The 24,937-nt window shown below is 48.0% G+C and overlaps 1 protein-coding gene across 1 annotated transcript; it reads left to right on the top strand.

Moving 5' to 3' along the window:
- The first annotated feature begins 1,881 nt into the window (after positions 1-1,881).
- PCP4L1 (Purkinje cell protein 4 like 1) lies at positions 1,882-24,594 on the top strand. Its single transcript, XM_032397287.1, has 3 exons — positions 1,882-2,130; positions 22,324-22,378; positions 22,994-24,594. The coding sequence occupies exons 1-3, from the start codon at positions 2,122-2,124 to the stop codon at positions 23,134-23,136; spliced, it is 207 nt and encodes a 68-aa protein (XP_032253178.1). The 5' UTR covers positions 1,882-2,121; the 3' UTR covers positions 23,137-24,594.
- The last annotated feature ends 343 nt before the right edge of the window (positions 24,595-24,937 follow it).

Here is a 24,937-nt window from a genome sequence, read left to right as displayed (position 1 = left end):
GAATCTGGTTATTGAAAAGAGATCAGTAGTTCTTGGCTGAGAGTAGCTCAGCTATTAATGACTCAGTTATTACAGGCCATGAAGGAAATTATCAAAAGGGTGTCGTAGCTGAAGCTGAGAGAGTTTGGTTTTGACTCACTGAAGCTTTATGTAGGCTAAGAGGTTTTGCAATGCCTAGAAGTATCACAGACAAGAGAGTTTGAAGGATTTCCTTAAAACAGAAATGAAGGCTAGATATTTAGATAAACAGGAATGGCAGTTGAAGTTATCAGGGAGTTCATGACTTTTCCCTAGGTGTTCTGCTTCTCTTCATCTTGCTCGAATCGTATTTTTTCCTTGAAACTTATATGACATAATTGTTTAGTAAAATTCCATCTTCTTGAAAAATAATCTCTACAGATTGGGACTGTGGGCTTCACCTTTCACATCCACTCCCTGCACCCGCTTGGCTAGTAGACTCTGGTTCTCAAACACGGGCCACCAGATGGGTCGCTCCTTGAATAGGAGGAAGATGCAAGCTAGACTCTAGGAGGCAGGACTTGCAGGCTGAAACCCATTTTATTTTTATTTATTTATTTATTTATTTATTTTTAAAGATTTTTTATTTATTTGACAGGGAGAGACACAGCGAGAGAGGGAACACAAGCAGGGGGAGTGGGAGAGGGAGAAGCAGGCTACCCGCGGAGCAGGGAGCCCAATGCGGGGCTCGATCCCAGGACCCTGGGACCATGACCTGAGCCGAAGGCAGTAACGACTGAGCCACCCAGGCGCCCCGGCTGAAACTCATTTTAAAGGCAACAATAGGTGCAAAGTCATAATAAGTAAGTTGTTGCCATAATAAGTGTGTCTCCTTTTTTTATAGTTTCACCATCGTGCCTGGCACAGCGGAGGGCACATTGTCACAGTGAGACTGAATGAATAAGCAGTTGTGTTTTTTGTTCGTTTGTTTTTTAAAAATAAGTTGTGGGATTTTTCTTTTCTTTTCTTTTTTAAGATTTTATCTATTTATTTGAGAGAGAGAAACAGATAGTGACAGAGATAGAGAGAGAGAACACAAGCAGGGAGGAGAGGGAGAAGCAGGCTCCTGCCGATGCAGGGCTCAATCCCAGGAACCTGGGACCATGACCCTAGCCGAGGGCAGACCCTTAACGACTGAGCCACCCAGGCACCCCTGAATAAGGAGTTGTAAATTAACTTTGGTGGGGAGCCCATTACCTATTCAAGTGGATGCTAAGGGACCATCTTTTTTTTTTTTTTTTTGAGAGGATTTTTTTTTTTTCATTTTGTGGGAGGTAAGACTGATGAATCGTAAAATGTCTTTCTACTCCTAAGATCTGTAATATTCCCAATCAAACAGGCACTTCACAATTTCCCTGTTCTTTGCCCCGGAATACGCCACTTGCTTTTTTGTCTGTCTCTCCTCTTCCCTCTCTCTTCCTCTCTTTTTTTTTTTTTTTAAAAGATTTTACTCTTAATCAGACTGCCATCCTACGACTAAACCTTGATCTGCAACATCTCTCGGCTTTACCCCTTCCACTCACGGTTTCCTGCTTCTCATGTACCCTCTTGATTTCCTTCCAGCTCTTCTTTCTTCGCTCCCACAAATTCGCACACTCCTTTCCCTCGGTCTCCTTCCTCCTTCGTGTATTACTCCTTCCTCTCCTCCTCTGCTCGCGCTCCTTCATTTTCCGTGCTCTCATCCCCCGACGGTCTCCCCCTCCTTCCCGCTCTCTGACTGTCTTACCCTAGTTTGGAAATGCAGCAGACCTCTGGGCCTGCCACCATTGGATGCGAGGGGCCGTCACTCTGCGGCAGGAGGAGCTCCTATTGGTCGGGCTGGAGGCGGGTGCGGAGCTGACTATAAAAGGTGGTCCCGGAGGAGGCGCGCGGAGCGGCTCCGACTGGACCGGGTCGGAGGGGGACACCTGGCGGGAACCTGGTCGCCGAGAGCCGGGGTGCGGGTTCCGGAGCAGCGGCTCCCCGCACTAGACTCGGCCCTGCTCGTCAGCCGGGACGCGCCCCTCGGAGCCCGGCCACTCGCGGCAGTCGCCCGCGCAGCCCCGAGGGCCCCTCGCCGCCCCTGCACGTGCCGCGCCCCGCGCGCCCCGTCCGGCCGCCGCGATGAGCGAGGTGAGCGGCGCTGCCGGCCCCCCACCCCCCACCCCCGCCCCCCGCTCCGGGCGAGCCTGCGGCGGGGAAGCCGTGGCCCGGGTCCCGGGGAGCCAGGGAGGGCGCGGCAGCCGGGAGCCGCGGAGACCTCCGGGGGCGCCCCACTGCCCCTCCCGGGAAGCTCCCACCTCGGGCGCTGGGAAGCGACTGGAAGACGGAGGCTTCAAGCCCCGCACTGTGCAGGGAGCTTTTTTTTTGCGGGGGGGGGGGGTACTGGAATCGGGTGTGAAGTGGGACTGAGGTCTCAGGCGATAAGTCGCCTCCTCGGGATTCCACCCTCTGCATCTGTCTTGCCGCTCCGAGGTCACTCGGGCTTCCCTTCAGTCCCCGGACCTCGGAGAGAAACGCTCGCCTGCATGGTCCTTCTCCGAGGGCTGTGTTGCTCTTGCACTGCTTAGGGAGCCTTCAGCAAGAACTCCAGCCTAGGCCCCTGGGGTGGCCACATTTCCCCTTTTAGGAAGGGGGCATCCCACCCTCCGCTCATTCAGACCGGAACCAACCATTGGAGGGACCATGTCTGATATTCCGGAGCCCCTGTAGCGGGGGCATGTCCACTCCTGGAGAGCTGTCCCCTTCAAGAGAGACCTCCCTCTGCAGTGCTTGTTACATCCTAGGTCTTCCTGTCGGGATCCACCGTGTTCATCTGAGCCAGAGCCAGTCCATTAACTGGGATTTTTCTCTTTTCCCAGAACACCATCCATAGGTCGGGAGGGGTCAAAGCAGAGACTTAGAAAGACCTCTTCCATTGTTTGAATGCATTCCGTAGGATCCAGGATCAAGGATCTTCCTTCCCAAGTGAAGTCAGTGCGGACGGTAGCATCACAAGCCTGCTCCATGCAACCCCGTTCCCAGTGCCCGGATCTTGTGATAAATCCAACTTCTCGGCTATATGCCAGGTCCCAGACCTACTACTTACTAGCTATGTGGCCTTAGGCCGGTTCCTAAACCTTTCTCTGCTTCAGTGTTTAATCTATAAAATTGGGGTAATACAGATTGTTCTGATTCAGTGAGATAATATATGAAAAGTACTTAGGACATGACACAGAGGACGCACTCAATCTACTTTAGCTATTGTTATTCTGTCCCTGTTTCTTCTTTTCTGTTTTGGAATATTACAGAAAATGAGCACAAGACTTCTCAAGAATACCAGGCTAGTGGGGGGACAGGACCCTGGAGCTGGGTCTCAGTTTAGATCTTTATCTTTAGTAGGAGCTCTGCTGACCTCCCACCAAAAGTTGTCATCCAGGGAGCCCATTAGTGCTAATTGCTATATTGTCTTGGTTGCCATGTCCACTGAGTTTATCCTGGAAAATTCGGCTAGTCTGGGGCCTGCAGATGAACTAAAGTGGTTTCTAGTCCCTCAGCTGGTTGTGACTGCGACCATGGCAGCCTTTCAGAAAGAAAAGGAAAAAAAATATATATATTGTTCAGTCTTCTTTCCTCTTGCTTCTAACATGAGCAGCTGTGATATGAGAAGAGAGGTGTTCTTTGCCCTCTTTTTCACTGAGGGCTGGAGTTCAAGGCCCCCTCTAGAGTTTCTAAATCTGCAAGTTGCAATTCAAGCCATCCCCTGGGAGTTTGTGATCTGAAGGCTATGCCAACATGAAGATGTGTGGTTGGTCTGAGCTTTTGGGGGCAAGTGCACAGACTCTGTAGGACATGCCACAGGGGCTGGCATCTACGGTGGTATTTGGTGGAGTTCAAAGCTGTTTCAGCAACACGGAAAACAGTTTCGTGTTTGAGGGGAAAGTCAAGTCTTGACTTAGTTGCTGAACTTGGCTAGCCTCACTCAGGAGCTCAGCAGAATGACGACAATAGGATCCTTGGATGGGGACTAGCTGTCAGTGTGTGTGCAGGGCTGCCCAGCCTCCAGGCTGTCAGAGTGAGTTGGTTCTAACTAACAATTTAGCTGTCAAAGCTGCCTTCTAATATGGAGCTGAGCCTGGCTTCAGGGATGAGTATTTATAAAATCCAGAAGCAGCCACCTGGGTGTACACAGAGACTAGCTCCTTCTGAGCCAGATCCCCAGAGGGGCTCTGCTTCCCTAGAGGCCAAGATCAGGCCTGTTTTCTTCCTCTTGAAAGAGCTCTGATAAAAAGCGGAAGTATTGCTCAGGGCTCTGGAGCTCTAGGGAGACTCCCGACCGCTTCATTTCTCTCGGTGCATCCCCACGGGGCTCCTTGCTCAGGCAGAAGTGCCCAGCCCAGGAAAGCCCTGTGCACCCTGAATCTTACATAAGCTTCACCTCCCCCACCTGCTTTTTTGCTTGCTTCAGAGAAACTGCATGAAATGAGAGGAGTTGGGATCTCATGAAGAGATTCGCATTTCAACTGAAGAATAAAAACTGGAGAGCAGTCTTCAGACCTGGCGCGACCGAAGAGTAAGGGTGTTGGTGGGGCCGCTGGGGAGGATCTCCAGCTCTACTTTGCCTTCGTGGCTGTTTGCTGTCCCTCAGTACGGCAGCAGAGCATCTCCCTGTCCATGTGCGTGTATATTCGTGCACAGAGGAGCTGCGGGGACTCATCCCCAGCTTGTCGTATTCACAGCTGCAGGCCGGAGTTGATTGCTGTGAATCACAGTCTATCTCTGAGAGTTCCTAACTTTTCGCTAGTTTCAGTGAGGGATGGGAATGGGCGATGCATTCATTCCCTGGGGGCTCTTGCCTGTAATCCCTTGTCATATGGTGGAGCTGGCTGCTTCCAGGTACACTTGTAAGTTCTCCTGTGATCCTGTTGCATTTCTCAACCGGGAGGAGCCCAGCTGGGGGAATCCCTTGGTCTGGCAGTCATTCTGTTGCAATGGGGGTCATGGATGATTGGGAACTGTCCTCATGGTGTCTGTCTTGTGTTTGGGCTGGCAGGGGCTGGACCAAGGAACAGATCAATGAGAAATCTCACTAGGAGAGAGCTTAGAACTGATACCTCCTCCTTTATTATTCTGCTTGCTGTCCTCTTAGGTAATAGGAATGGGATATCACATTTGGGGGATCACATTCTCTTTCCTGTGCATATCTGTCAGCATCCCCACAACGGAAGTTTGGTCAGGTTGTCTTCTGTGAGCCAGTTTTTAGGGAACCTGGTAGGGACTTGGAGGAAATCCAAGTGTCTCTCTCTCTTTGGTATTTTTTTATGATTATGTTTTTTTTTTTAAGATTTTATTTATTTATTTGACAGAGAGAGACACAGCGAGAGAGGGAACACAGTAGGGGGAGTGGGGGAGGGAGAAGTAAGCTTCCCACCGAGCAGGGAGCCCGATACGGAGCTCGATCCCAGGACCCTGGGATCATGACCTGAGCTGAAGGCAGATGCTTAACGACTGAGCCACCCAGGAGCCCTATGATTATGGTTCTATTGGACATATAAAATAGAAGGGCTAGCTACTTAATATTGGGATGCCTTCCACCTCTGGAAATAATCTGTCTTCCAAAGTAAGGGAAACCGGAACTTGGTTCTAGAACTTGCTCGTCCCTTTCTTAGTCACCGATCCCAGGTTGTTGTCTCTGGCTGCTTGAGCAGGAGCCTCTCACTGGGAAAAGTGGATGACAGTTGTCTTCTAACCGGGGATATGGACGAGTCTTTCTCCTAAGCTGCAGCTGGGATCTGTTACCTCTCAGAAGGGCAAGTCTCTATAAGGGCAGGCACCCATAAATAATGTGGCTGGAGTCCAGATATGCAAACCTGATGCCTCTTTCATGTCTGTCTGTGGAGGGTCTTAACCGATGAACTGGATGGAGATAGGGTTGAAGGGGGAGAGGGAGGAAGAAGGATCAGGTCAGTAATTGTCTTTTCAAGGTAGTGTTCTATGAATGCCTTTCCCCGTTTTCTGTTTTTATGTAGTTCCAAACTGTCTTTCATGAGTCTGTTTTTATCATGGGAAAAAAAATGAACTTGGTTTGCAAAAATTCTTTCAGATAGAAATACAGGTATATCTTTCACCAAGAGACTCTCAAATAATATATCCAGACATTTTAGTGATATAATTTTAGATTTGTTAAGAAGCCCTAAAGCTCATCTGACCCCATCTTCTCATCTTATAGATGAGGAAACTGAGGCCCAAACCTTATGTAAGTTTACACAATGCTAGAACCAAGACGAGGGGCACAGACTTCTCACAGCAAAAGAATTCCTTAAGAGTCCTTTAATGTGTTACCCCGGTGAGTTTAGAATGCTTTAATTTATATGCAACTGTTAAGGAATAGATCGCCAAGTACTTTTTACAGGAAATCTGAGCAGTGTGATTTAATAAATGCTGAACCAGAGGGGAGAGAGAGAGGAGAGACCAGCATGAGATAAGAGTTATCAGCAGTGGACATTTGGGTAGAATACTAGGCAGGACGAGTACTATCCTTCCTGATGCAGGATGATGTCTGGTCATCCTGGAAGTGGGTGCTGAAGTGACGTGGGAAGCCTGGAGGCCCCCTTTTGTGGTTCTTAGTTCCTGGTGTCCATCATTGATCCCCATAACTGCAGAGCATCAAGGACCAGAAGGAGCAGTTTTCTTTCTGAAATGAAAGAAATGAGAGCAATACTCTTAACTCTAAAGTACTTGACTTGGAGGACCCAGTGCCGGAAGTAGAGTTGGTGTCCCTGCTAACCAAACAGGCGCTGAACATTGAGCCCTTCGTTGGGCTCCTTGACTTCCAAGAAGAGTACAAAGGCTTTGGGAGGAAAACTCTAAGAAGGGGGGAACAGGAGAATGTATTCGACCTGCTAAGTAAGTGATGGGAGCCTACTGGGATCCCGGGATCCTAAGTGCATGGTGTTCTACATCCATACCCCGGACCGGCTGCTCAAAATGCCTTGACTTGCCCCAGACTTGTTTTACCTGCAAGAGTAAGCCAAGTGAGAAGCAGATCCGAAGCCACTTTTCCTAGGAGATCTGCATCCCTGCAGGTGCCTATAAACCAGTGCCTCAAAAGCTGGCCCTTGACCTGTTCTCCTCCCCGAGGTCTAACGATTGCCTCATTCCAGGCTGACTCCTAAAGGCCTGCCCACCTGGTTTCCCAGCTCCCCCCCATGCCCCAGGGAAAAGAGGTGCCGTTTACCACTCTGTCGTCCTTGCTGCTGCCTCCCTCCCACACAAAGCCCTCCAGCTGAGTGTTTCCTTTGTCGGCTGTGGGGGGATTAATACGTTTATTCTGGGACATTAACGCCATGGGTGGGATGCACATTGAAGATTATAGTAATAAATGATGCTTTGGCACTACTCGCTCTCCCCCACCCCTGCCCTCAGTGTGGGGTAGAAGGCACAGCTCCAAGCTGTGTGCAGAGCACCACAAATAACCACTCATTAAACCATGGCAGCCCATGCTGGGGGGAAGGGCCGGGGCTGTTGACTCACTGCGTACCGTGAGCTGGCATGGCCAAGGAACTCTGCCTTGGACTCCGGTGGGGGGTTACTGCTATTCCAGGCAACAGGGCTGGGGTGGCTGAGGGGACAGGGGGCTTGGGAGCTGGACTCTGCTTGGGTTCTATTCCTGTCTTGGGAGGCATCTGAGTTATAAGGTATTTGGGTTGTAGTCCTTATTTGAGGAGAAGAATGTGTGTATATAGAGCCTGAGGGAAGAATTCCTGGTTCTCCTTCTGTTAGTATGTGGAGGGTGACCTTGAACAAGTCTTTCCGAGGCTGTCTGAGGACTGCAGCTGGTTGCCGCACTGGAGGAATTGGAAAGGCTCCAGCCGCGCTCCAAACAGCCGGCTGGGGTCTCTCCCAGGCAGCCGGGCGGCTCCTGGGGCCCCTCGGAAGCCCTGCAGCAGCGACCTTCGTCTAGCATCGGGGGAGGATACGTCAGCAGGGGGAGAAGGGTCCCTGGGGACCCTCTTCGTCACCACTTGGAAGCAGATGCACTCACTCCAGTCCGCCTTCACTTTCTGCACCTCTAAAGCAAGCCGGGAGCTGACAGAGCCTAGGATTTCTGACAATACACCAGTGAGGAAAGGGTCTTTTGGGACTCCTCTATTTAGGACTTTTAGGATTCAGGCCCTTTGGAGGTTTCCTGCTGTGGACTGCAGGACAGGATTCTGAGTACCTGTGCCCATTCATGTGAGCCAAGTGACTCCGGCCGAACTGTGTATATGATGTGTTTTCATTTGCAAAGCACCCAAGCCGGATCGTGCAAATCCAGAGTGTGCGGAGGTGCTCCTTTGTTCCTTCTGTTGCTGCCGCTAACAACCTGTGATGCTGCTTTTCAGAGCCCCGGGGCAAGAGGGGTACAGGGAAATCTGCGCAGTTTCCCTTCCCCAGGTTAGGTCTCACTTGCTGCTTGGAGCAGAGGGGGTGACACCCTCTTGCCTCTTCTGGTAACACGGGTTGCTGTGGCAACAGCATCACTGAGGAAAAAGACAAAGAAAGGAAGAGACACAGCCGGGGCAGGAGGCAGGGGGAGCCAGGCCCAGCGGGAGAAGGTCTCTCTTCCCCAGTTACCGCTGCCTGTCTGCTCTCAGGCTCTTTGCCGAGACAACACCACGCAACCATCTCTCTGAGATAGCGGGTAGATTTGCACAACCATCTTTATGATTAAAACAAAAACGTGTGTGTCGTGTCTTAGGGTTCTTTGAAATGAAATGTGAACTTTTACGGGGGTTCACGACACCCCTCCTGTGCACCTGGGAGGGGCTCCAGGAGGCTCCAGGCTCCAGACATGGGCAGCAGCTGGACAGAAGGCGGTTTCTGCCCAGCAGACCATTGCTGGGCCCTTTACCAGAGGCTTAGGGCCCTCATCAGCATTTCTGGGGACAAACATAGGGAAGATGGAGACTTTGATTTCCAGTGTCGGTTTACAGTAAAAAGAGATTGGTTATGAAGCTCCCACAGTGGCAGAATAAGCCTCAAGGGCCCTTAGAGCAATCCTGGGCATCGTCTTCCTCCTTCAGTTCTACTTAGTGAAGACTGACTCGATGGCCACTTTAGGCTTTGATCCCAGGACCTTAACCACACATTACCCCAGGGACTGGACCTGGTCTTTTTTTTTTTTTTTTTTTAAGATTTATTTATTTATTTTGGAGGGGAGGGAGATGGAGAGAGAGTTTCAAGCAGACTCTGTGCTGAGCACGGCTCTGAGATCACGACCTGAGCCAAAACCAAGAGTCGAAGGCTAAACCACCCAGGCGCCCCATCCCCCTTGACCTATTCTTATATATAACCCAGAGTTACATTACTTCAAAACAATAACTATTTCATATATGCTAGGCATTTTACATATATTGTCTCCAGTTCTTTTCCCCCTTCGAAACAGTATATTAGCCTTTTCTGCAGTGAGAGATTTGAGCACAACCCAATGTCCCACAGCTAGGGATGGCAGAGCCGGGGCTTGAAGAGGGTCAGTGCAGATCCAGGATATGAAACCAGATCTGTCTAGCTCTACCTAATATGCCGTGGTGCTCCTCCCAGGAATTTGAGGCTCGCGAAATTTTCATTCACATAAATGTGGAGTACCTACTCTATGCAAGACATAGGTTGTTGTTACCATGATATACAAATAAACGGTAACTGTGGACTTTGCTTTGGAGGGAATGGCAATCTGGTGGGTGAGGAGGGTGGCGAAGGAAAGGCAAATACACAGTAGCTCTTATCCAGGTAATGGGAAATACACTTCTAGAGAAGTTCTCCTTCATCCTCAGCTCCTTTTCAGGCCCATAGGCTGAGCTGAGGAAAAGCAGTGACCTGGCTTCTGGTATCTTCACCATCTCCGAACCGGTGATGCTGAGGCCCTCAGCAACCTGGAAACAACTTTGATTTCAGAAACCTAGATGCAGTGGCAAAAAGAACAGAGTGGGGGCGCCTTTCAGTCATCCCACAGATATGGGGTGCATATCATGTGTAAGGTCTTTCCTAGACCCTGGGGGTACAGCAGTGAAGAAGATACGTAGAGCCCCCACCCGCATAGGAACTTGCACGGAAATGGAAGAGAATACATTCAGTATCTAACCACGGAATTAATTTAGTTACACGAGTAATAAGTGCTGCCGAGAAGAAATCTGGGTGCTATTAAAACATAACGAAGGCCCTAGATGGGACGCCTGGGTGGCTCAGTCAGTTAAGCGTCTGCCTTCAGCTCAGGTCATGATCCCAGGGTCCTGGGACCGAGCCCCACATCAGGCTGCCTGCTCAGTGGGGATCCTACTTCTCCCTCAGCCTGCTGCTCCCCCTGCTTGTACTCTCTCTCTCTCTCTCTGACAAATAAATAAATAAAATCTTAAAAAAAAATGAAGGCCCTTGCTGAATCTGGGGAGCTGAGAAGAGCTTCCTGGGAGGAGCCCTTGAGGGGAGCTCTGTAAGATAAGCAGGAATTAACTAAATAAATAACTAAAAAAAAGAGAACCATGTGCCAAGGTCCTGAGATGGGAAGGGACAAGGTATGTTCCAGAGACAAGGTTACTGAAGTAATCAGAGGCTGCAAACGTAGGGCCCTTATGACCACATTAAGGATTTTCTTTATCCTAAGGGCATCGGTAACCACTTGGGCTATTGCAGTGGTCCACGTAGGAAACAGCTGTGTGAGGGCCGTCGCAGTGGGGAGACGTGAATGGAGTAAGAGATGGGAGATAAAGTTAACAGGAGTTAACACCCAACTGGATATGCAATGTGATGGGAAGAAGGTGTGAAGGATGCTTTCCAGGTTTCTGGCTTGTACAAGTAGATGAGATAGAGAATATTTACAGAAGATTAGGTTGGGTCAGTAGAATTATGAATCCAGTTTGAGACACATGGAGTTTGAGGTTTGTTTTTTTTTTTAAGATTTTTTTTTAAGATTTTATTTATTTGAGGGAGAGAGAAAGAGCATGTGGGGCGGGCAGCAAGAGAGGGACAAGCAGACTCGATGCGGGGCTCAATCCTACAACCCTGAGATCATGACCTGAGCCGAAATCAAGAGTTGGTCGCTTAACCGACGGAGCCACCCAGGTGCCCCTAAAGTTTGAGGTGTCTGTAAAACATCCGGTGCAGGTGTTTTAGAACACGAAGGAGAGGTCTGGGATAGAGATGTGCATTTGAGCCCTCAGTGGCCTGGTGTGCTGCTCCATATAGTAGCCACTAGCCACATGTAGCTATTCTCCTTATTAATTATTTCATGAAAAATGATTGACTTATTGATTAAAATTAAATAAAATTATCAATTTTATTCCCCGGTTGCACTAGCCACATTACAACATATTCAACAGCCACATGCATCTAGTGGATGCCATACATCAGACAGCACAGGTAGAAAACATTTCGATCATTGCAGAAAGTTCTGTTGCAGTTCTACTGCACACTTCTTCTGTCATGGGCCAGATACTAAATATTTTTCGCTTCGTGGACCATATGGCCTCTGTTGCAACTATTCATCTCTGCTGATGTGGTGCCAAAGATAAGACGTAAACAATGGGTATGGCTGCAAAACTCTATTTACAAAAACAGGCTAGAGGCCAGATTTGGCAGGGGGCTGTGGTTTGTCAACCCCCATGCTACTGGACGGAGCCGGTATAAATGATAACAAGTCATAGGTACAGAGAGGATCACCTAGGAAGAGAGAACAGAAGGGAGCCTAGCTCTAAACCTGGAGAGTCTCCAATACTTAAACACTGGGAAGAAATGCCCAGAAAGGTAGGAGAAAATCAGGGAAAACCATGATGCCTCAGGAGCCAAGGAAAGAAGATGGGAGAAGAAGGTGACATGACTGAGCGTCAAATGCCTCAAGAGGTCAAGCCAAATGGAGCTTGCCCCTTTGCATTTGACTTGGTATCAGAGAGAGTATTGGTTATCAGAGAGAGCATTGGAGTTTCTGGGAGTAGGAGGGGGGACAAGTGAGGCTGAAGTGGGGTGGAGAGTGTGGGAGCTGAGGAAGTGGGAGACAGTAAGTGTTCAGAGGGCTCAGCTATGAAGAGAAGGGAGCTGGGAGAGGCCTGCCCCCCCCCCGCCCCCGCCCCGTACACCTTTCTCCCCTGCCTTTCTAAGTGCTCCTTCTCAGTCTTGGCCAGCCTCTTGACCTCTCCTTCGCTGTTTTTCACACTTAAAACATAAAGGTATAATTTCTATGCAGTAAAATGTGCCCTTATCAGTGTATAGTTCTGTGAATCTTTTTTTTTTTTTTTTAAGATTTATGTATTTAAAAAAGATATTATCTTTGAGAGAGGGAGAGACAGACAGGGTGTGCAGGGGCAGGAACAGACAGAGAGGGAGAGTGAGAATCCCAAGCAGACTCCCCACTGAGCACAGAGCTGACGTGGGTCTCAATCTCATGACCCTGAGTTCATGACCGGAGCCCAAATCAAGAGTCAGACACTTAACGGACTCAGACTCAGCCACCCAGATGCCCCAGGTCTGTGAACTTGACAAACATGTAGTCAGGAAACCACCACCACAATCAAGATACAGAGCAGTTTCATCATCCCCAAATTCCCCACTTCCCCTTTGTAGTCACCCCTCCTGTGACCTCAGCCTTTATCAGGCACCGAACTGATCTTTATGCTTTCGCTATAGTTTTGCCTTTACAAGAATGTCGTAAAATTGGGTCTTGCTTCTTTCACTTAGCCTCATGCTACTTTTTTTTTTTTTTTTAAGTAAACTCTACGCCCAACGTGGGGCTTGAACTCACAACCCAGAGATCAGGAGTCACATGCTCTGCCGACTGAGCCAGCCCGGTGCCCCTAGCATAATGCATTTGCGGTTCATCCACGTGGTTGTGTGTATCAGTAGTTTATTCCTTCTTTTAATTGCTGAGTAGTATCATATAGTATGGATGGACCACACTTTGTTTATCCGTTCCTCAGTTGAGCGACATTTGGTTTGTTTCCAGTTTTTGGTGATTATAAGTAAAGCTGTTAGAAACATTCACTTACAGGTTTATGTGTAGAGGTTTTAATTTCACTTGAGTAAATACCTAGGAGTAGGATTGCTGGTGTTAGCAATAAAGGTGTGCTTAACCTGCCAAAGTAGCTCCACCATTTTGCATTCCCAGCAACAATGTATGAGAGCTCCAGACACTCCATATCTTTGCTAGCACATGGCATTATCATTTTAAAAGAACCATTCTAATAGGTATGTAATGGTATCTGTGTTATTTTAATTTGAATTTCCCAAATGACTAATGATGTTATATATCTTTTCTTGTGCTCATTTGTCATCCATGTATCTTTGGTGACATGTCCAAATATCCTGCCCATTTTTGCAAATTGCATTCATGTTACCAGGATTTGAAAGCTCTTTAAAAATCCAGGATACAAGTCCTTTGTCAGATATATGATTTGCAAATATTTTCTTCCAGTCTGTAGCATGTCTCTTCATTCTCTTAGGAATGTCTTTCAAAGAGCAGTTCTTGTTAAAAATAGAGCTACCCTATGATCCAGCAATTACACTACTAGGTATTTGCCCAGAGGATACAAAAATACAGATTGCTACTTCTTTTTTTTTTTTTTTAAGATTTTATTTATTTATTTGAGAGAGAGAGAATGAGAGAGAGCACATGAGAGGGGGGAGGGTCAGAGGGAGAAGCAGACTCCCTGCTGAGCAGGGAGCCCGATGCGGGACTCGATCCAGGGACTCCAGGATCATGACCTGAGCCGAAGGCAGTTGCTTAACCAACTGAGCCACCCAGGCGCCCTGGATTGCTACTTCTTAACCGTATGACTGACTCTCTCTCTCTCTCTCTCTCTCTCTCTCTCTCTCTCTCTATATATATATATATATATATATATATATATATAAATGGAATATTACCCATCAAAAAGAATGAAATCTTGCAATTTGCAATGACATGGATAGAACTAGAGTGTATTATGCCAAGTGAAATAAGTCAGTCAGAGAAAGACAAATACTATATGATTTCACTCATATGTGGAATTTAAGAAACAAAACAGATGAACCTGTGGGAAGGGGGGAAAAGAGAGAGAGAAGGAAGCAAACATAAGAGACTCTTAATGATACAGAACAAACTGAGGATTGATGGAGGGAAGTGGGTAGGGGATGGGCTAGATGGGCGATGGGTATTAAGGAGGGCACTTATGATGAGCCCTGGGTATGTATGTAAGTGATGAATCACTAAATTCTATTCCTGAGACCAATATTACACTATATGTTAACTAACCAGAATTTAAATAAAAATTTGAAAAAACAACAAAACAAAACAAAGAGCAGTTCTTAATTTTGACAAGGTCTAATTTATAATTTTTTTCTTTTATGAATTCTACCTTTGGTATGTCTAAGAAATCTTTGCCTACCCCAAGGTTTCAAAGATTTTTTTTTCTATATTTTCTTCTAGAAGTTTTATAGTTTTAGGTTTTGTATGCATTTGGAGTTAATTTTTGTATGAAGTGCAAGGTTTAGATTCAGTTTTTTTGGTTGTTGGGGTTTTTTTGCATATGGCTATTCATATTTTTTGAAAAGATCCCTCTGACCTTTAAATATTGGGGTTCCTCAATGCATGGTCCTAGGCCTGCTTCTTTTCCCTCTAATGGTAGTTGAAGAAGGAATTCAGATTGAGGAAGCCTTCTTTTCCTTTTTTAAAAAGAGGGAGAGGTTTTATATACGAGAGTGAGGGGAGTTGATTGTAAGGACTCCTGAGAAGGAGGAAGGAGAATGGGATCTTAAGCTCAGATGGAAGGACAGGAGTTCATCCAAATGCTGATGAATGCCCTGGGAGGAGGTGTCATCCAGGGAAAGGGAGGCCGTGGCCATGTCAGATCCCTCTCGGCACTCTCCAAGCCTTTCTTTAGGCTAACAGGCCTTGCCTACCCTTTTTCTCCTTCCCCCGTGCGGAGGGAGAGTCCACAACTTCGAACTGCAGAGGAAACAAGGGTATATTCACAGGGGCCCGGCAGCCACCGCCAGGATGACGGAATGGAACATTGTCAGGCCCAGAGGTGAGGAGAGAAGGAATATAGGAAGGTAGGCAAGGGGAAAAATTAGGGCCCTTTGGGGAAAGGCGAGAGCAGATGGGCCTCAGGGTTGCTAATTAGTGTTTGGTGCGTGTTGAGAAGTGAGAAACATTGAGTCCTGTGTGCGCGGTGAGGCTGAACTGAACCAAGCTCCAAGCTCACTAGAAACGTGGAATAGCAGACCTGAATGTGGGTGAGGGAGTCATTTGGAATGGAAACCAGTGGGATGGTCCTACCCACGGAATTCTGAGAATCTGAAGGGCTAGCATCTGGCCCTGGGAGTGACGAGCATACCCTCAGGTGATAGCTGTCGCCCAGAGGTCAGCCTAGCGTGTGCCAGGAGGCCCACCGAACACATGTCGAGATAAAAGGCAGAATCAGGGTGGTCTGCTCAGCTAGCAGAGTAGGACTCTGAGTCAGTAGGCATGGTCTGGGATCAGGTTCTGCAAGAACAGGTAAGATTTCCCCATAATGGGCGGACATGTTCCCGGTAGAGCACACGTGAAGAGAGTGCTGGGGACTGTGGATTGAGAGACAGACCGGTCCTTGACAGTGGGAATGGTAGGAAGTCACGATCCCTAGGACTTTCCTTCCTACCTTCCTTCCTTGGCTAGACTTGAGGAGATAGCATAGCATGGTGTTCAAACGCACGGACTCTGGAGTCAGACTGTCCCTTTGTTTTTTTTTTAAGATTTTATTTATTTATTTGACAGAGAGAGACACAGCGAGAGAGGGACCATAAGCAGGGGGAGTGGGAGAGGGAGAAGCAGGCTCCCCGCTGAGCAGGGAGCCCGATGCGGGGCTCGATCCCAGGACCCTGGGATCATGACCTGAGCCAAAGGCAGTCACTTAACCGACTGAGCCACCCAGGTGCCCTTTTTTTTTTTTTTTTAAGATTTTATTTATTTATTTGGAGAGAGAGAGCATGAGAGGAGGGGCAGAGGGAGAGAGAGAAGCAGACTCCCCAGTGAGCAGGGAGCCCAGCGCTCCATCCCAGGACCCTGGGATCATGACTCGAGCCAAAGGCAGACGCTTCACCGACTGAGCCACCCAGTGGCCCCATGGAGTCAGACTGTCTTGATTCAAATTCTGGCTTTGCTACTTCTTAGCTGTAGGACCGTAGGCAAGTTAATGAACCTCTCTTACCTCAGTTTCCATGCCTGTAAAATGGGAATAGTTACAATAGCCCTCTTATGGGGCTGTTATAATGACTCATGTGCCAGTGTTTATGAAGTGTGTAGAGATGTGACTGGCACGTAGAAGGTATGACACATGTGGTTATTAACAAGGCCAGGGGAGGTGGCGTGCTGCAGTCCGGGATCTCCTTGCGTTCTCCTGCTGAGTCCTATGAGGAAAAGGAAGGACTTGCTAACCCACTTCACTGTTGTTATTACAGGTCAGAAGAGCTCAGTGTTGAAAGAAGCAGAAGAGCCCCCGAGAGTTTGTAATCCATACCTGGCTAGGATGTGAGGCAGAGAGAGGCTGAGAAACCCTCCCTGGTCACAGCTCCTGTGGGTTAGCATCGATCCTGCGGAGGTGTGAGTTTGTCGGAGAGATGCTCTTACGGAGCATGTGGTATCTGGTTCACCCAGAGCGGACCTCCGTGCCTCCTTGGTTTACCCACAGTGCAGCTAGTCTGATTGCTTACAGGTGATGTACCAGAGGACCTTGATTCATCGAAAATCGCTGAGTTTCTGGAAAACAAACAGAGGGTTGGGGCAGAGACCAGGGACCAGGAAAGGGCTGAGAACTATAGAGAGTGTGGGAGCTAACAACCTGTGATCTAACCGTCCCCACCCCCAACCTCAGCAAATCACCAAAAACTAAATCTAGAAATCCCGTGTTCTGAGTGGCTATTTTGAGAACTGGCTGGAGAGGGTGGAGGGAGGAGGGGCAGGAGGTAGAAGACTCAGCATAGTGCTTTTCAGCAGGAGGTACGAGGGAGATTTCAAGGGGGCATGGTGAGCAATAGGGGTCTTCTCCTCCTTATAGCACCCTTTTCTGGTCTCCCCAGCGCCCTCTCATACATTTAAGCCAAATGGAGCTGGGAAGCCCTGGAGGACCAGACAGCAGCTGAGCCATGACTCCATTCCAGGGTCAGTAATGTCAGGGGAGACTCAGGCAGGGGGACAGCCTGCTGGGTGGAGGGAAGCGTGGCCCGGGTGGTTCTGTCCTGACACATATTCGGGCTTGGAGGATGCTCAAGATTAGCTGATCCAAGAAGCAAAGTAGAGGAAGAGACAGCCATCGGAGGGGAGATATTTAGAATTGGGACCAGATTTTCCTCCAAAGGGGAGGGGCTGGGGTGAGAGAAAAGAGTCAGTGGATTAAGGGAACAGGCTTAGAGTCAGACAGAGGGATAACAAAGCAAGGTCAGAGTCTCAATTGCTGGCAATCGAGAAAGTAGGATTTAAAGTCAGAGATCATGGGACTATAGAATTTGCCTCTTGACCCCTGACCCTCTTGTCTGGACTATCGACTGTTAGCCTATTACCCATCCATGGCCTGCTTTTGCAGTATGGGCGAACCTCTTGTGGTGATGGCGTACCAGAGTGGAGCGTGTCAAGTAGGTGACTGCTGGGCCATTACATCAATCGTGTGCAAACAAATAAATAAATAAATAATGACTATGACCACAGGAAGATCATGGGGGAAGAAAGCAATGACCTGCCGGTCTCCCAAGAATCTCAGGAACAACCTTTCTTTTCATGGATCCTTTCTTTTGGTCAAAGGGGGACTAGCAAGAATTCCATAGAGTTTCAGGAACAATTTTGTGACAGTTCTTCCAGATTTTTAAATAGATAGATAGATAGATAAGCAGTCTATATCTTTTACAAAATTGGACCATATCAATCTACATCCTACTTTTAAAAATAATAATTTTGTTTTACTTTAAATTAATATTTTCTTTTTTCCCCCCTAACTTTTTATTAGAAAAATGTATTGGAGTTGAAAGAATAATAGTTCAGTGCGCATCCATATGTTTTTCACCTAGATTCAGTCATTATTAGCATGTTACCATATTTGGGCGAGCATGTGACAATATTCCATCTTGTGGGAATAGTAGAGCTTGGTGGTTTGAATGTGGAGTCCGCTGCTCTGGGTCCCAAAGCCAGTTCTGCTGGTTTCTAGCAGTGTGGCTTGACCTTGGACAAGATCTTTAGCATCTCAAAGCCTGTTTCCTCAACTATAAAATGCGGATGACACCTCGGAAATTTCAGAGGATTCAATGGGATAATGTTGAGCATGTAATAAATTCTCAGTAAATATTGTTTGGGTACTTGTCTTATCTCTTCACTCAGCCTGGAAGTTAGGGACAATCTCTTAACTGGTTTCACTTTAAATCCATGTCCATTACCCTCATGTGGGCCCTAAGTGCTGCCTGGTAATCCTACCTACCATGTCTCATTGTTCACTCTCTTACTTTCTTACATGATTATCTCACTCTTTCTCTTTTCTCCTCAAACCTTTTTTTTTTTTTTTAATATTTTATTAATTGATTTGAGAGAGAGAGAGAGAGAACACAAGCAGGGGGAGCAGCAGGCAGAGGGAGAGGGAGAAGCAGGCTCCCCGCCAAGCAGGGAGCCCGATGTGGGGCTCGATCCCAGGACCCTGGGATCGAAGGCAGACGCTTCACCGACTGAGCCACCCAGGCGCCCCTAAAGTGATTTCTTAGAAACAGGTCAAACCATGTTTCCTCCGCCCCAAACTTTGTAATGCTTTTCCATCAACTCAGAAAAAAGTCCAAGCCTTTGCTCTGGTCCAGAGATATTCATATTCTGGCCACCCACCCAACTTCATTTCTTCTGCTCTCTCCCTTATTCACTCAGCTCCAGCCGTGCTGGTTTTCTTACTCTTCCTTGAACATAACCAGGCACAAAACCTGTCTCAGGGACTTTCCACCTCATGTTTCATCTGCCTAGAAGGCTCTTCTCCTACACACTGACAGGGCTTCCTTCTATATGTCACTGAAACCTCTGCTCAAATGTCACTCATCAGAGAGGCCTTCCTAGACGGCGCTGTTTTATTTTCCTTCTTGGAACGTGTCCCTAGCGGGCATAGTTGTTTAATGAGTTCAGGAACTTTATTTTGCTCACTGCCGTGTCCCCAGTGTCTAGAATCATACTGGGCATGTATGAGCCGCTGACATCTTGGTTGAATAAATGAATCTCGTGTTCCTTCTCTACCCTGTAAGTGCATAGAACAAAACACAAGTAAGTGGCTGATAAATATTTATCAAAATCCGGTCTAAATGGCATAATCTACATAACATAAACTGGATTCTATCAGCTTATTAAAGCAGAGCCCTGATATCTGGCAGTCATTCAACCAAGATTTGCATCGATAAAATGAGGGAGAATACAGTATACTCCACTGAACTATTCTAAGGATGCGATGGCAAAACCTTCGTGAGAAGCCTGTATTTTAGCAAATAGCAAGTACTCAAATTGTGAAATGAGTAAACAGACTCCAAGGGTACCTAGGAGCCCACAGGCGTGACTCTGTCTCAAGATCAAGTGTACCTTGAGATAGGAATGTCCAGATGGAGCAGCTCTATTGATATAATTCCAAGGAAGGGGAATTCCTATTATTTTAAATTTAACTCTCCATCTGGACAGAGAAGCTAGAAAAAAGCACACATATCAGTTGATTAATCCAATTTCAAATTCATGGCCATGGCCTTAGGAGGGGCCCCAGTGCTTCCCAGCAATGGGAATATTACTGTCCCCTAGTTCATTCACTTTCCTACTTTGCTTAGATGAGTATTTCATACTTTCTTTCCCCCTTCTTTCCTTCAAGACCTTTTCCCTCCTCCTCTTGGATGATGACCTTGTTACCTATTTTACTTCAAAAACAGAAGCAATGAGAAGAGACCTTGCAAATGTCCCCACCTGCCTGCCTCTGGGCCTATAAGATCTGCCTTCCCTCCAGTTACTGTGGGTGATCTGTGCTTAGCTCCTGTTCAGGGCCACCCACTATTTAGGCACTAGATCTCACCCCCTTTCTCCTCCAGCAAGGATCCTCTTTCTTTCTTTTTTTTTTTAAGATTTTATTTATTTATTTGACACAGAGAGAGAGATAGTGAGAGATAGTGAGAGCAGGAACACAAGCAGGGGGAGTGGGAGAGGGAGAAGCAGGCTTCCCGCCGAGCAGGGAGCCCAATGCGGGGCTCGATCCCAGGACCCTGGGATCATGACCTGAGCCGAAGGCAGACGCTTAACGACTGAGCCACCCAGGCACCCCAAGGATCCTCTTTCTGTCCCTACACTTTGCCCTTCTCTACTGAATTATTTTCTTTCTTTCTTTCTTTTTTATTTTTATTTTTTAAAGATTTTATTTATTTATTTGAGAGAGAGAGAATGAGAGAGACAGCAAATGAGAGGGGGGAGGGTCAGAGGGAGAAGCAGACTCCCTGCCGAGCAGGGAGCCCGATGCGGGACTCGATCCAGGGACTCCAGGATCATGACCTGAGCCGAAGGCAGTCGCTTAAACAACTGAGCCACCCAGGCGCCCTCTTTCTTTCTTTTTTAGATTTTATTTATTTGAGAGAGAGAGAGAGAGAAGGAGCATGAGCAGGGGGAGGGGCAGAGGCAGAGGGAGAAGCTGACTCCCTGCTGAGCAGGGAGCCTGGACTCCAGGCTCAATCCCAGGACCCTGGGATCATGACCTGAGCTGAAGGCAGATGCTTAGCTCACTGAGCCACCCAGGCGCCCCTGAATCATTTTCATAAAACACAATCATTCTATAATTTCTGCCATCTTAAGTCAAATCTTCTCATGCCCCATATCCCCCTCAAACCACGTTCCCACCCCCATTTTTTTGGAACTCCTTCTCTCTTTGCTGCTTCAATCTCTCTTCTCCATTTCCCTCATGAACCTACTCTAACCAGACTTTTGCTCCCTTCCTCCACTGTGACTTCTCTTGTCAAAGCCACCAGTGATTTCCACACAACAAAACCCAGTGGTCAATCCCCAGTCTTCATCTTACTTGGCCTACCTGCAGAATTAGACACAACTAATCACTCTCTCCTGCTTGAAATAGTTTCTTCACATGCTTTCTAAATTCCTATACTCTCTTGGCTTTTCTCCTACCTGACTTCTCAATTTTCCTTACTGATTTTTCCTCATTTCTACAACCTCTCATCACTGGAATGCCCCAGGATTTGATCCTTTTCTCTTTATGATGGTGATCTCACAGTCTGATGGCTTTAAATGTCATCCATATGTTAATAAAGGCCTAATTTATATCTCTAGGCCAGATCCTGCTCCTTAACTCCTCTTGGATATCCAGCAGCTTATAAAAGCATCTCCTCTTGAGTAATTAATAGGCCTCTCTTTTTTCCTAAAACCTGCTGCTCCTGCTGTCTTCTCCATTTCGGGAAATGACAATTCTGTTTTTTTTAGTTCCTCAGGCCAAACACTTTGGAGTCATCCTTGACCCCTTTCTCAAAATGCCACTTATCCCATCAACCAGTCCCTTTGGTCATAGCTTGAAAATATACCCAGGATCGAACCACGTCTCACCACCTCCACCACCACGGTGCTGACCCCAGCAACCATTACCTCCTGCCTAGTTGTCTGCAATAACCTCCTAGCAGGTTTTCCTGCTTCCTCCCTCGTGCCCGCTTTGTGCAAATTGATGGTCTCCGATGCCTTCTCATCTCACTTATAAAAGTCAAACTCCTTAAGAGGACTCCCGGGGCCCTACGTCATCTGCCCACCCTAGTTATCTCTGATCTGGTCTCCAGCCCCCTTCCTCCTGCTTCCTTCCTCTCTCCACTCCAGCTGCATCGGTCTCTTGCTATTCCTCAAATAAGCTCATCTCACTTCCACCCACGGTCATTGGAAGCTTCTGCCCAGACTCGGGTAACCCTTCTTCACTTATCTCTTTTAGCTTTTGGCTCAAATGCCACTTTCAGACAGAATTTTCCTGACCACTCTGTATAAAACTGTGTTTCTCCATTCCCACAAGCACTCACCACCCGCTTCCCTGTCTTTTCTCTGTAACACTTCCCACCACCTAACCTAATATTTTATTAGTCTCTCTGTGTACTAGAATGTAAACTCCATGAGGGCAGGGGTTTTGTCTGTTTTGTCCTCTGCAATGTCCCTAGCACCAATAAATGCTTGTTGAATGAATTTTGATGACTTTTCTCCCTCTCTCTGATCTTCAGACCCACTTCTTCAAAAGATTAAGGAGTGCACCTAATGATAGCAGGACTTTAAATTGTTGATGATGAGTCTAAAGGGATGGCACCTTAATACTTCTATGAATATCTAATACTCTGATTTCTCTTTTCCAGCTTAATACCAAAACATCCCCAGCAACCAACCAGGCACCTGGCCCAGAGGAAAAGGGTGAGTGGGGTTGGCCCAGGTGGTTTGTAGAGTGGGTAATTACAGGGATGTGAGGACAGGTAGGGCTATAAGTCTGGAAGCTCCTAGAGTGGGATGTAATTGGAATAGGAATATGGACAAGTGAAACAAAGCACTAGGTTAGAACCACTATACCTGTAGGCTTTCTTCCACTTTTTCCTAAGAAGTAAACCTACCAGTATTTACTCCTTGATTGTGGAAGCTGGCTCTGGAGTGCTTGGAAACAGGCACTGTGATAGGAAGAGGCTCGTGAGATAATCCAGCCACTGTCTCAATCAGAAATTGGGGGAAAGCTGGGGAAAGTCAGTATGCTCTGGGACTCTGAGTTGTAAGACTGAGGAATAAGTGATGATAGAAGACATTTGTCATCTTGGTCTAAGAGTAGCAAAGCTCCTAAGTAACTAGAGCTAGTTCTCGGCCTCAGTACCCTGACTCAAGCTTCCAGGAGAGTGATCAGGCATTCTTGGTCCTAGCAAAGACTGGAGAACCTCCCAGAGCCCAGCAGGAAGTGGACCCTAACCACTGTATTTGGGGCCTGGAGAAAGGTGCAGGGACAATGCCGGTTTACTCATCAGTGAATCTCTCAACTCTCTGCAGGGAAAGCTGGTGGTGCCAAGAAGGCTGAGGAGGAGGAGGAGATTGACATTGATCTGACAGCGCCAGAAACAGAGAAGGCTGCCCTTGCTATTCAGGGCAAGTTCCGGAGATTCCAGAAAAGGAAAAAGGATCCTAGCTCCTGAATAACCAGCCTTGTCCTTCACTCTCTCCCTTTTCTCCCCTTCGCTGCAGTTCTGACTCCTATGTGTCTTTGTCTCTTTGTCCCTCTAGCCTCTTGTTGAGGCAAGTTCAATCCTTATATATTATTTTCTCTGGTCCCCCCCAAGCCATCGCAACAGTGGAGGCACAAGGAACGTGGGGGAAGGTGAAGAATTCAATTGGCAGCCCCTTGCCTGAGGGTGGACCAGTTTGTCCTTGGGACAAGCCTCCTTGACCAGCACCTATGTCTGCCCCGTGAGGTTGAAGAGCAAGAGGCTTTGAGGTTGAGAGAGGGACCCCTGGCAGTCGGGGGCGGGGGGGGAAGCAGTCAGAGTAGGGTGCCTGAGGGGGGGGCCTAGGCACTGTTCCGCCAGTTACAACAGTCACACTTCAGGTAACGTGTTTCTGCTCTTCACATCCTTCTGCACCAACACATCTTCCTTCCCTCCTATGAGCTAAGCGACCATGGGGACCGGAGCCTCCCTCTCCTCGAGGCCAACCCAGATCAAGCACCTTCCACATTAGTGCATGCTGAGTAGATGAGTTCCAAGGCAGGGAGCCTGGGACGGGTGGAGGCCAGAGAAAGTTGCCTTCACCGTCCAGTCTAGGACCATCAGGGGCAGAGGCAGAAGGGGTTTCAAAGGGCTGCGGGCAGGGAGATGGGCCTAGAGTAGATTTGGGGGGGAAAGAGAGGTAAGGGCAGGGAGCTTTCTGGAAACACAGCTACTGCCGGTAGACGTGTACTACGTGTACTAGACAAAGGATTTCTGCTCCCCTGCCCACCTCTAACTTCCCAAATCCAGCCATCCCTAGAGGCCGCGCCAACCAAGGGACCCCTGTAGTTTCCACCTGCCCCACTGCGGAGTCACAGCAGAAGTGGAAGAGCCACTCTGTGTGATTCGAGCATGTTTAATCATGATTAAAAAAGAAAAAACCCCAGTGGAGTCATCTAACCTCTACTTCTGCTTTTTTCTTGGGAGGAATGCAAATGTAAGCCTGAGCTGGCCTCAAGGAGGGTGGGAGACTGACCACATGGACCACACCCTGGCACAGGAACTGAACATGTAGACTGAAGCCCACCCCTGCCTCCCCCGCCCCCGGACCTTGCCCTCACCTTGATTCACCGCCCACACGGTCTCTGTCTGAGGCTGTCACCACCCCCGTGCACACCTGTGAGGCTGCTCGCCACCTCCCCGCTCGCCTTCTGGCTCAGAGCACGCCTTGGGATCTATGCCTTGGAAAACAAACCCAACCTTCCTTGCTCCCTATCCCCAAATGACCTGTCCGCCCTGTCCCCCGTGCTCTGTCTTCCTCCCACATTCCCTCTCCCTCCCGCTGTTTCTCTAACTTAGGGGAAGGAGAAGATGACTCTGGGTCCGGAGAGAGCACCACTGACGTGCTGAAGATTTTAAACCGTGAATTAAATAAAATGATGGCATTCAGGGGCGCTTGCACTGCTGAGAAATGGTCTCTATACAGTGAAACTGGAAGCCGAACACTGGAAGATCAAGCAAGAAAAGCTCATTCTCATACACTCTCTTCACTTCTTAACATTCACCCTTCCTTTCCTGATTCAAGAATACAGGAGCTGAGGGGCGCCTGGGTGGCTCAGTCGGTTGAGCGTCCGACTCTTGATTTCAGCTCAGGTCGTGATCTCGGGGTTGTGGAATTGAGCCTGCATGGAGCTCTGTGCTCAGTGGGGAGCCTGCTTGAGATTCTCCCTCTCCCTCTGCCCCTCCCCTCACTCAAAAATAAATAAATACATACATACATAAAATCTTAAAT

This window comes from Phoca vitulina, unplaced genomic scaffold (genome assembly GCF_004348235.1).
Source record: "Phoca vitulina isolate PV1807 unplaced genomic scaffold, GSC_HSeal_1.0 scaffold97, whole genome shotgun sequence".
Lineage (NCBI taxonomy): Eukaryota > Metazoa > Chordata > Mammalia > Carnivora > Phocidae > Phoca > Phoca vitulina.
Note: the sequence above shows the minus strand (reverse complement) of the source record. Positions and strands in the feature narration are given on the sequence as shown.